This window comes from Nanorana parkeri, unplaced genomic scaffold (assembly GCF_000935625.1).
Source record: "Nanorana parkeri isolate BGI_ZX_2015 unplaced genomic scaffold, ASM93562v1 scaffold925, whole genome shotgun sequence".
Classification (NCBI taxonomy): domain Eukaryota; kingdom Metazoa; phylum Chordata; class Amphibia; order Anura; family Dicroglossidae; genus Nanorana; species Nanorana parkeri.
The window spans coordinates 116,198-128,928 of NW_017307193.1; the positions used below are offsets into that span (position 1 = coordinate 116,198).

At 41.4% G+C, this 12,731-nt stretch overlaps 1 protein-coding gene across 1 annotated transcript in view; it reads right to left on the reverse strand.

The window, feature by feature from the left end:
- AGPAT4 (1-acylglycerol-3-phosphate O-acyltransferase 4) overlaps nt 1-12,731 on the reverse strand; it is a 54,442-nt gene that overhangs the window by 14,741 nt on the left and 26,970 nt on the right. The window contains exons 4-5 of the mRNA XM_018566214.1: nt 8,915-9,076; nt 6,416-6,569 (exon numbers count right to left, since the gene is read on the reverse strand). Coding sequence (XP_018421716.1) covers nt 6,416-6,569; nt 8,915-9,076 — 316 coding nt within the window. The remainder of the gene's footprint in view (nt 1-6,415; nt 6,570-8,914; nt 9,077-12,731) is intronic.

Below are 12,731 nucleotides of genomic sequence, written 5' to 3' on the forward strand. Positions count from 1 at the left end.
GCGTATAGTCAGAATGGGGAATATTTGCAAGAATGTAGGCCTTTTCCCAGCTAATTTATTTTCACAATAAGCATTTGAAAAAGTAACCATTCTTTATTTGCGGCCCTAGACCAAAATGAGCACTACTTTGATCTCATATCATTAGGATCATAACTAAAAAAGACAGAGAGTGAAAAGTTCAAAAATAATGAGCTGTGTGCACTCAATCTCTTGAGTGAGGCACCTGAACACGGCTCTCTGCAGGCACATGATCGAGAATTTGCGAAAAGAGCGACGGTATGTGTTCGCTCACTTCCCGATCTCGAACTCTGAGGCTGAGTGATTTTCACTCACATCATAGTTCTCCTTTAAGGGGGGATATGATTTTGATGTACAAGATGTATAATGGGGATAGAAACATCAGCAATAGACTTTTTACGGTAAACTCCATAACAAAGACTAGAGGCCACCACCTAAAATTGGGGGAGAAAAGATTTCAGCACAAGGGGCTTCTTCTCAGTTAGAGCGGTTAGGGTTTGGAACTCGCTGCCTCAAGCAGTGATTTCAGCTGTGAGTATTGAATCTTTCAAAAAGCATTTGGACAATTTCCTCAGAGGCCGTAAAATTCAGGGGTACAGGTACTCTTAGGAACAGGATCACACAGGGACTCGTACACACCTATCCACATGCAGAATCACATGCATGTGGATGCCTCAGAGATTTCCTCAGAGACTGTGACATTCAGGGGTACAGGTACTCTTAGGAACAGGATCACACAGGGACTATGTCTTTATTCAGCCTCAAATACTATGTAACTATGTAACTATGATCAATATGCAGCCAACAACCATTTTGCATACAGTCCAAATGCTGCCTCAAGGGGCACAATACATTAAATACATTTCAAGATATGAAACTGGGAAAATGTATAATTTCTCTTCAATAAAACAGACCCACTGATACACTGATCCGCCATAACATTAGGACTACTGACAGGTGAAGTGAATAACATTGATTATCTCATTACAATGACACTTGAAAGTGGGTGTGTTATACAAGGCAGCAAGTGAACATTTTGTCCCTGAAGTTAATGTGTTGGAAGCAGAAAAAATGGGCAAGCATAAGGATTTGAGCGACTTTGACAAGGGCCAAATTGTTATGGTCAGAGCAACTTCAAAACTGCAGCTCTTGTGGAATGTTTCTGATCTGCAGTGGTCAGGACTTACCAAAAGTGGTCCAAGGAAGAAAAACCAGTGACAGGTTCACGGGAGGCCAAGACTCACTGATGCACGTGGGGAGTGGCCTTTTTCAGCATGATATTGCATGATGCCACACTGCAATAATGGTTCAAGAATGGTTTCAGGAAAACAACAACGAATTTGAGGTGTTGACTTGGCCTCCAAATTTTCCTGATCTCAATCAAATCAAGCATCTCTGGTATGTGTTGGATCCATGGAGGCCTCACCTTGCAACTTACAAGACTTAAAGGATTTGCTACTGATGGATTGGTGCCAGATACCACCTTCAGAGGTCTAGTTGAGTCCATGCCTCAATGGTTCAGGGCTGTTTTGTCGGCAAAAGGGGGACCTGCCCAATATTAGGTGGGTGGTCATAATGTTATGGCTGATTGGTGAATATATAATTGAGAATGGGATACATCTAAAATAATTAATGTCTAATAACCACTTACAAATCAATCTAAATGTAAATTCAAAATATCTAAGCTCTGTGCAGGAATGTGAAAATAATACAATTATTATTATGTGAATAGGGAACAGTTAGCTGGCGCTTTACTCCCTGGGGTTAACAGCCTTTTAGGGCACAGAGTCCCATTCAGTGGCTTTTTCAAACATGGTGTGTTTGTTTAGTTGATTTGGAGCACTGTTGTAAATCTTTTTAAATAGCACAAATAAACACACACAAAAAACCCTTCAAAACAATACCTAGCTGTGCCCTGGCACTAATTTTACACAAACATTCACCTTAACCCAAGCTGTTAACAAGTCTGTAAAAGATTTGGCCAAGTTGTCAACCAAACTTCCGTTCGTCCTAGCAACCCATGAAGATTTGCGATCTGCACAGCATCATTGGTTGACTGGTGGCTGAGGCGCACACCGTCATTGGTTGCTAGGATGTAGATGGGTGCACTATAACAAACTATGGTGCTATAGGGTCACCAGCATCTTAGCAACCAATGACTTTGTGGGTCGCACAGTGTCCGTGATTGCCAAGACGCTGGTAGCCCCATAGTGTCATTGCTTGTTATGGTGCTATTTATTGTGTACCCACCTGCATCCCAGCAACCAAATGATGCCGTGCGGCCCAGCAGCTAGCATCCAAATGACCAATGTCATTGTGTGGGTCACACTGGTTGCTAGAACACAGGCGGCCATGGGTTCGGTTCGTGAACCAAGCCAGTTTGCTCATCGTTTCTGACCAGCAGACTAAACAAGCCTAATGCTGGCAGTTTTCTGATTTTAACTAATTTTAGCTCCAGAAGACTCAAACTGCGCTAGAAAGCACTATTATTATTAATATACAGGATTTATATAACGCCAAGTTTGTGCAGCGATTTACAATATAAGGACATGACAATTACAATACAATTCAAGACCAGATGGTAAGGAGGGCTTACAATCTAATAGGGAGGGGCAAGTAATACAGGAGTACGGAGTAAGAGTATGTGAGTCTATGTGAGCTTGCTCATTGCAGCCAGAGACAACTCTGAATGCTTGATGTGAAGTTCCAGCTTGGCCAATTCACCATTATTACTATAAACTATTTGGTGACAGAGTGGCAAGTTACTCGTAGACAGTACAGCTAGCCATACACTTTTTTTTTTGTGTGCAACCTGCAGGCTGAATGAAAAACATATAAACAGATTCCTCCATCCACACTAAACATTGTGGATGGACGGATCTCCTGCTGTATCCAGTGATGGCAGCCGATTGGCTGCCGTGAATGTTCGCCCCAAGATTTTCCAATTCGGCCCTTTTGATTTTCTGATTGAAGAGTGCTGTCAGGGGGACCCACTGGGTAATTGCCACACCATGTATGGCCCGCTTTAGTCATCATCATGTCCATGGATACATCAGTTATTTTGGGCATTCATCCACAACTTTCTCACATCCTAGTTCAGCACTTGATTAGCCTATGAGCCTACTTTGTGCCAGATAGCAGTCAGCCTGGGATAATCCCAGCAGGCTTCATCTCATCTTCTAATAGTATAGTTCAGGATTCCATCGTCAACTATTCCTTTAGTCTATTATTTTCATCATTTAAATTATTAAATTCAACTGCTAATTCAATGTATTAGATTAGAGGCCAATCCATCTGAGTGTTAATTATCCAAAACATGTGATCTCAGCAGCTGGTCGTACTGCTTTTTGGAAGCACATTAGCACTGCTAAACACATTTCCAAATAAACAGTTTATTAAAAACACTAAAAAACACAAATTTCAACCTGCAAATTGGTCATAAACTATATTCATGTTATGTAACTGGGTAGTATACTATACATAGTTACATAGTATTTGGGGTTGAATAAAGACATACGTCCATCAAGTCCAACCCATATAGCTCGGTGCACGGGTCTCCGCTGCCCCCCCCCTTATACACTGCACTTGGAATTGTACAAGTACAGCTATTGTGAAATATAGGCTTTTCAAACTCTGCAACACAAATCATGCTTGTTTCTGAGTTCATCTCTATATAAATAATAATAATTTTAAAAAAAATTAACACACACACAGTACTGTGCAAAAGTTTTTTATTATTTATTTTATCAATTTTTCAAAATGCAAAGTGAGTGAACAGAATAAAAATCTATATTTAGTGTGACCACCAATTTGGTTTCAAACCAGCATCAATTCTAAAAGGTGCCCATACACTGCTCGATTCTCGTACGAGAATCGGGCGAAATCCCGCGATCATACGAGAATCGAGCAGTGTGAACTAAGACGTGCGACCGTCTCTACTGTACGGTCTCACGTCTTTTGTCGAGCCAACATGCTCGAATCGTACAATTCTCGGCGGGTTTCTCGCCCGATAGCTGCGGAACGGGCCGGTGTGCGCACGCGCACACTGCCCGTTTTGCATTGCCGTCATCGGAAGCTCGCCCCTCAGCGGGGCGGGCTTTCGATGATCGCAAGTACGATCTGCCCGTCCAAGGTGGGCAGATCGTAGGGCTTTCAAGAAGCATACGACCATTGCAAGACAAAAGTCTTGCGATGGTCGTAAGGTGTATGGGCACCTTTACACTTGCACAAAGTCAGGGATTTTGTAGGATTAGAGTCAGGTGTATGATTAATCAATTATACCAAGTAGGTGGAAAGTCATTAACTGAAACAGAAGTGTAGAAGGCTTAAAACTCGGTGAGGAACAGCCAAACTCTGCTACTAAGGTGAGGTTGTGGAAGACAGTTTAATTTCTTACACCATGGCAAGACTGAGCACAGCAACAAGACACAAGGTAGCTATACTGCATCAGCAAGGTTCCTCCCAGGCAAAGATTTCAAAGCAGACTGGGGTTTCAAGATGTGCTGTTCTATCTCTTTCGAAGAAGCACAAAGAAACGGGCAACGTTGAGGACTGTAGATGCAGTGGTCAGCCAAGGAAACTTAATGCAGCGGATGAAAGACACATCATGCTTACTTCCCATCGACATCAGAAGATGTCCAGCATTGTGTAATGTTGTGATATTTTTTTTTTCTTTTTGTTTACGTTTTGATGAAAACAATAAAAACACTTTTGACATGAAAAATAAAGAAGATGTCCAGCAGTGCCATCAGCACCGAACTGGCGGAAACCAGTGGGACCCAGGTACACCCATCTACTGTTTGTGGTCTGGCCAGAAGTGACCTTCATGGAAGAATTGCAGCCAAAAAGCCATACTTCCGATGTGGAAACAAGGCTAAGCGAATCAACTATGCATGAAAACATTGGAACTGGGGTGCAGAAAAATGGCAGCAGGTGCTCTGGACTGATGAGCCAAAATTTTAAATATTTGGCTGTAGCATGAGGTAGTTTGTTTGCCGAAGGGCTGGTGAGCAGTATAATAATGATTGTATGCAGCCAACAGTGAAGAAAGGTGGATTGATGATTGGTGAAAGGTTCCTTGCAAGTCTGGCGCTGCATTTCTGCAAATGGAGTTGGAGATTCGGTCAGGATCAATGGTGTTACAATGCTGAGAAATACAAGCAGATACATATCCATCATGCCATACCATCAGGGAGGCATGTGATTGGCCCCAAATTTTTCTGCAGCAGAACAACGGCCCCAAACATACAGCTAATGTCACTAAGAACTATCTTTAGCATAAAGAAGAACAAGGAGTCCTGAAAGTGATAGTTTGGCCCCCACAGTGCACTGATCTCAACATCGAGTCTTTCTGGGGTTACATGATGAGATGGAAGGATTAGAGACAGCCTACATACACAGAAGATCTGTGGTTAGTTCTCCATCATGTTTGGAACAACCTACTTGCCGAGTTACTTCAAAAACTGTGTGCAAGTGTACCTAGAAGAATTTATGCTGTTTTGAAGGCAAAGGGTGGTCACACCAAATATTGATTTGATTTAGATTTCTCCTCTGTGCATTCATTTTCTATTTTGTTAATTGATAAAAGTGTTAATTTTTATGTTTATTTTTGAAAGCATTCTTTACAGCATTTTTTGACACTTGCCTGAAACTTTTACATATATATTTTATATGTATTTATACGGTTTGTATTTGATTTGAAACAATACGTGAGAAAAATAGGGGAAAAAAAAGTTTTGTTCTTGTCTGTACCATTTACAGACTATTACATTTTGGTTGACTATTTAAAAATATTCAGAATGTAAAATTCACAGTAAACAGGGAAAGGGCGTAAACAGTATCTCATACAGTATCTTTTGGGACAAAATAAAATCAGCACTGAGCAATTTTCAGACCTATTCAATAAACAGCACAAAGGCAGCATACTAAGGGAAACATGCAGTAACCCGTAGCAACCAATTAGAGTTTATTTTACTGATGTCAGATTAGCACAATGGGTTCTGCTTAGTTGATGTGGGTACTGCATCATCATTATTTATCAAAGAGCTCCGCTTTATTAAAGAAAAACCTCTGCTGCAGCGATGGTATGTCCCTCGTTGTCTTCATGTCCTATACATGTATAGGATGTGATGACTCATGGGATCTTAGACTGCTGGAGTGAAGGGGGAGAGAGGCTGTAAGGACTAGTCTAAGAGCCAGCTGGCCATGAGGATGGGGCGAGTATAACGGTTATTTTTGCACCTAGACCAAAAAGAGCACTTAAGCCTTGCAGTGCAAGGGTAACCCAACTGCAAGGGTTAAGAAAATGTTTGCCTGAAATTCTTCTTTAATCCACCAATAATAAAATAGGCAGCATTATTTGTACTAATACAAATAATCTCTAAATTGCTTTCCTTACCTACATTTCTCAAACTTTGCACAGTGACAGCAAATCCCTTTGTCCTGGGTAGGAGGTGATATTTCAACTTGGGAAGGCCTTTGGCTTCTGCAACTTGCATGCTGATTTCATGTTTCTTCTCTGTGAAACGTGTGCCCTCACAGTGAATTAGAAACTAAAATGAAATTATAGAATTAGCACTGTTTAGTTTGCACAAGATTTGCAAAAATAATTTATGAACTTCTAGTATTCAGTCAAATTCAGCATTTAAGAATACTTATTGGATACTTATTGGGGGGGGGGACTCACTCTCTTTTGGGTGCCCAGTGTTCCCCCCTACAGCTTTATATTAGTTTTGGGTCTCCTATCTTCTTGTAATTCTGTTTCCAGTGGGTGCTGCAGCTGTAATGCATTATGATCCATTACTCACAGTATGTATGTGGGGACGGCAAGGGAGTGTGATAAAGAGAGTAGGTGCGAACATTAAAGTGCATCTAAACCCAAGAAAAAAAAGTGTTTTATATTGCAGCTAACCAGTACTTAGATGAGCATCATTCTTTTTCTTCGATTTCTTTCCCCCCTTTATTTCCAGCTGTGATCATTGCACTGTATGTATGGAGACAGCCAGCCTTGTCACCCTAGAACAGAAAGTGTTAAAAACTACAGAACACCTCCTGTTATATGCAACAGAGGTTGTTCACAATCATTAAAAGAGATGACATATGGGTAAAAGTGCATGTGATGGACAGATTTACTGAATAGGTTTTGTCACCTGACTTCGCTGACCAATGAGAAACACTTCTTAGCAAGAAGCACTTCTTTGGTCAGCGGGATCAGAAGCGCTTCTCACTCACATCAGGTGACCGCGCTGACCAATGAGTGCTTGCCATTTGTGAGCGATATTCAAAATCCAGATTGCAGGGCTGTGCTAGAAGGCAGAAAGGGATAGGGATAGTACACCCACAGCTGCGGGTTTTTCCCCAACAAAAAACACATAGTGGGAGGGGCAGCACTAAAAGCTTATAAGGTGTTTGCCACATAATATGTAGTGAATGACACAGGCCAATGACATCAGTTTGCTTGCTTCATTCTCCAGTCAGGCAATACTAATTGAACTGCACTTTACACAGGCATACGTTGTGCTATTGTAACAATTTAAATGTATTCAAACCCAAGAACAAAAATGTTATATATTGCAGCTTGACAGTTCTTTCACACCACACAGGGTATGTGTTTACACTGGTGTGACTGTGCACTTCATGCGCTGCATGTGTTGTAACAACATGTTGCAGTGCTTGCTTTTTTTCCCTCAACATGTAGGTAAATCTCATGCATTACAGCACCTTGGAACACACAGTGCAAAAAAAATGCAACATACCGTATATACTCGAGTATAAGCCGAGATTTTCAGCCCATTATTTTCAGTCCACAGCAGTGCAGTGTCATGGACTGAACGTACTCATTGGGCACAAGGCAAATTGTTGTTCTTGCGTTGGGCAATCCTGCCCAAATGTAGCCCAATGCTGCTGTTGTGAACAAGCCTTTAGATGTGGTACCTAAATTAGTTTTCTTTTTTTTTTTTCTGACTTATGAGTGGGTTTATACTTCAGTTACATATGGTTAATGAGCACATCTAAGACATCTAAAATAAGCAATGCATTCGAAAAACAACAGTGCAAAGCATGCACTGGGGTTGGCTTCATTAAGAATCCTTAAGAGACTGGACAAGATGAATACCCAAACTTTTAGGGGGTGATTTACTAACATAAAACACACACACGCACTAGGTGCGTGTGATTTTTACACAGCAAAACGTATTTATCAACCAAAAAGTCTCTAAAAGCATATTTCCACTAATGCCATATATGGAACAATCATGCACATGATGCATATATAATGCTGCTTCACAGTTTAGACAAAATTGGTTAGCTCATGCATTTACATTCCTGCATTCATCAACGCAAGCAACACAATGTAGAGCTAATTTACACAACATCACCTTGCAATTCATGCAGGGCTTTGCACAACACACCTGCTGGGTGTGTACACACTACAAAGGTGTCTAGATTCCACCAATAGATCATGCTGGGAGGGAACACACTACAGAGGTGTATACTTGTTCGTGGCGTGTTTATAAGGTTAGTAAATCAACCCCTTAGAGTATCTTTTGGCTTTCTCTGACAGGTTCACAGATTTTATTTCAGATGGTCCAAGCTTCAATGAGTGTGTATCAACAGAGAGAGCCAGTCTGAACTGCAAATCTGAAGGCTGCTGTATCCTGGTTGCTGTAGAATATAGGAATCTGTTACTGGACTCCTGTCTCCAAGAAAGGGGCTACCTGGAATAAGGGACTTATTCAGGACTCGCAATATGCAAGACCTCAGTAGAGCAGGCGTGTGGCTTTGTTTTGTGGTGCTAGAATAAAAAGCCTGTTTTTATTTAACATTTATATATATTTATTAAACATGCATTTATGTATTACACAAAGTGTATACATGAATCTATCTTTTTCATACTTACCCAAAAATGTTCAGGGTAGTCTCTAAGGTTCCTTAAGGCTTGCATAACTGTTTTCCGGTCTTCTTCCCATTTTCGTTTACAGAAAACAATCTCTAAGAAGTACCACATCCAGCCGAATACTGGTACATAGGCCAACTCTTTCTTGGCTAGGACTTTTGAGCTCTACCAAACAGTAAAAGGAAAAGCATTTAAAAGAAATGTACATTTCTATTTACTGTTACACAAAAGAAATCAATGACTTATGTTGTATTGAAATAAGCTGGTCCAGTTACAGCTTCCATAACCTGATTCTTTCAGCACATTTGACAATGTGTAATGTGAGATTACATCAAAAAGTAGACAGATTCATATTTTCGCAAGATGTACTTCAGTATAAAATATACATTTTTATGTGGAACCAAAGATTAAAAATTACATATGCAGTTGAATGTCAGTAGCATTAACATATCATTTGATTCATCATATGATTTTGAGAGACAAGATAGCATACTGTAGCTTTATTGTCTGTTGATTCGGCCAGTAGATCTGTTGATTTTTCACTTTCTGTAACAGGGTGACTTTTCTGTTCATTCTGCAGTGAAATCACTGTAGCACTGTCACCCTTAGACATGTGGTTTTAGATGGACTATAAAGTGACAAATTAGAAAGAACATGATTGTCTGTAATCAGACCTCGCCATCTTCTCACAGCTCATGTAATTCTTTGTGATCACAGCTCTGCTACAGAGTATATTTCCCAGTACAGAAGTAGCCCTGCCCCAATTCCATCCTTTATGTCTTTTTGTTATGTCTATTGCTCATTTAAAGTGACACTAAACTCAGGAGTTAAATCCTAAAAATGCATTTAAGTCCCTTAACTATTAACAAAAATGTAGCTTACTTGTGTATACCTCAGCTGTATCTCATCTCTGAATTAGTACTGACACTGTCCTTCCTTCTGGAGGGTGGCTACTTTTGTTCCCCATGGTCTTGTGTGTGTTGTAAAGTAGTCATCGCTCCAAGCTCGCTCCAGTGATAAGGAAGGAAGGAATATAAAGAGCCTGAGACAAGTTCTATCTCACCTGGTGCAGATGCCCATAGCAATCAATCAGCTTCTATCTTTCATTTCTGCAAAGAGCTTAGGGAAACGAAAATTTAAGGGAGTACCTGACTTCACTTGATTAACCTTACAATGATAAAAGGTTTGCTTTATGATAAGTAATCTTATATGTGTGTCACATTTAAAAAAACAAAAACATTTTGGTACTCACTATAAACGTATTTTCTTCGAATGAACGTGAGAATGAAGCGACATGAGAATCAGGAGATTTGGTGCTTTATTGCCACCTACAGGAGGATTTGGACACTGGCAAACAAAGATCCTATTTTCTTTTCATTGAGGAACACAGGATTCAGACACATTCAGGAGGTCCTAAAGCAGTCCAACTAAAGGGTTGCCAACACAGCAATCTAAATGTAACAGACCTACTTTGAACAACTGTGAACTGCCTGCAGCTCAAAGAGCTGCCTGAAGGACCTTATGCCTGGCATCAGCTGAGGCCTAAACATCCACCTGATAGAAAATCTGGGTGTCACAATCGGGGGTCAGGCTTGGAGTCTAGTAACTGAAACAGCAAGCAAATTTTGTGGTATAACAAGCCGGGTTTGGTACACAAGCAGACGGTAGTAGTATAGGAGCTGACAGAAGCGTAGTCAGAGATCAAGCTAAGGTAAGTAGCCAAAAAGTATCAGGTTTGAAGTGGAAGGCAATAAGCATAGTCAGTGAATCAGCAGCCAAGGGTCAGTATACGAATAGCAGTATGAGGAAGTCATATGGCACAATAATCTGGTAAACAGGAAGTGCAGAGGCATGGCTTAAATAGGAAATTTAGGGGAGGAGCAAGGAGTTCAGAGTTCAGCAGAAAACTAGGTTTAACGGAGGATTGCACAAGAGATCAGGTAAGGAGCTATCCAAAGTTCCACAGGGCTTAGCAGGAAGAACCACTGAACCATCAGATACAGCAGAGGCCCTGGGTTCAAATCCAGATCCTGACACTGGAAAACAGTTGCTTGATGCCAAAGAGACCAAGAAGCACTCTCGAAACTAGTAGAGTTTGCCTTGACAGAAAAGGGTAGAATCAGATCCCTAGCACCACAGAACTGAACTATAATCTGATTGAGCTGAGAAATAGTGAAGCAAAAAGCTGGTTTCCCTTTGCGGGGACCATCCAGTCAATGACAGGAAATCTATAGATACAGTATATTAAAGCCAGAGAGAGGGATGAAGAGCAATGTCCTGGTTGAGGTGAAACTACCTTTGGAAGGAAAGAGGCTATAAGAAAAAAAGGTTTGTTACAAGACAAGGCCGCCAGTTCAGACATGTGCTCCACAGGTGATAGCAACAAAGAAAACAACATTATGATTAAGAGTGGAAAGAGGAATGTCCTTAATAGGTTTCAAAGGGTGGTTTTTGAACTGGAGAGAGAAACACATCCAGGTCCCACAGCGAGACAGGTAAAAGTATAGAGGGCGCCACAGGACAGAGAGCCTGTACAAAAGTCTTAATCATAGAACTGGAGGTTAGCAGTCTATGGAAAATGATCACATGTGCCAAGATGTGAGCCTTGATGGTACTCAGGGCCCATTGCTGTCCTGAACTAATTGTAAAAAAGGTCAGGATATGCCCCACAGAATATTTTCTGGGGTGAAAGTTTCACCAAGCAAAATTTGTCTACCAGGTGCGATGAGGGACCTTCCAGAAAGTGTTTTTTTTTGCTTTTAGGATTGCAGCAATCATGCATTCAGAGAGGCCTCTATCCCTCAAGATCTGGGCTTCAATAGCCAGCGTCTGTGAATCAGGGTGGTAAAGCCATCTTTGCAACAGAAGATCTAGATGATCTGGAAGAACACATGGAGCATCTGCTAGAAGTCTGATCAGGTGTGAGTACCACATTTACCTGGGCCAGTCTTGAGACATGAGGTTCCCCGGAATGCCCTCCATCTCAATCCTGCAGAATAGACAAGGAGTAGATTAGGCTGTACCAATCCATGGAGCCACCAGAGCATCCACTGCCTCCACCAGGGGATCTCTGCACCTGGAGAAAATCCTATCTGGTTTGTTGTTGAAACTAGAGGCCAGGAGGTTCACATAAGGACTCCTCCAACTGAAACACAAATGCAGGAACCCGCTGGGGTGTGGGCCCATTCCCCTGGTACCAAGCACTTTGGCTGAGGAAGTGCACCTGCCACTTGTCCATTCCTAGAATGTAAATGGCGGACAAGGCTGGGGCATGAAGTTCTGCCTAAGACAGATTAATTTCTAACTCTTGGTGCAGTAAGACTTCTGGTGCCTCCCTGATAGTTGATGTATACTACTGCTGTGTTGTTTTCAGACTGGATCCTGATCTGATGACCCACTAGTCAGGATATCGAGTGGTGTAGGCACAACCAAATCGCCCGGAGCTCCAAAATGTTGATTAGGAGATCAACAAGGTGTCTAGGGCTACTCCTCAGGATGGTAGGATGGCATCTGTTGTGAGAGGATCCTTCAAGAAAGAGCTGGATTTGTGAGCCACCAGGCCACAGATAAACTAGACCTTGGAAAAGGCAAATCTGCTTATCAAGAGACTGAGCAGGTCCTTGGTAAAGGCAAATGTGTTTGTCCAGAAACTGAACCGATTTGTCTCACGATGAAAGATGTTGACTTGTAAGTGTCTTGAGTGGAACTGGGCAAATGGGACTGCCTCAAAGGACATAAGAGTCTGAGTCTTGGAGCGGAGTTTTAAATTTCTCCTGCGTAAGAAAAACTTTTGCTTCAATGGTGTCTAGGATATGGTACA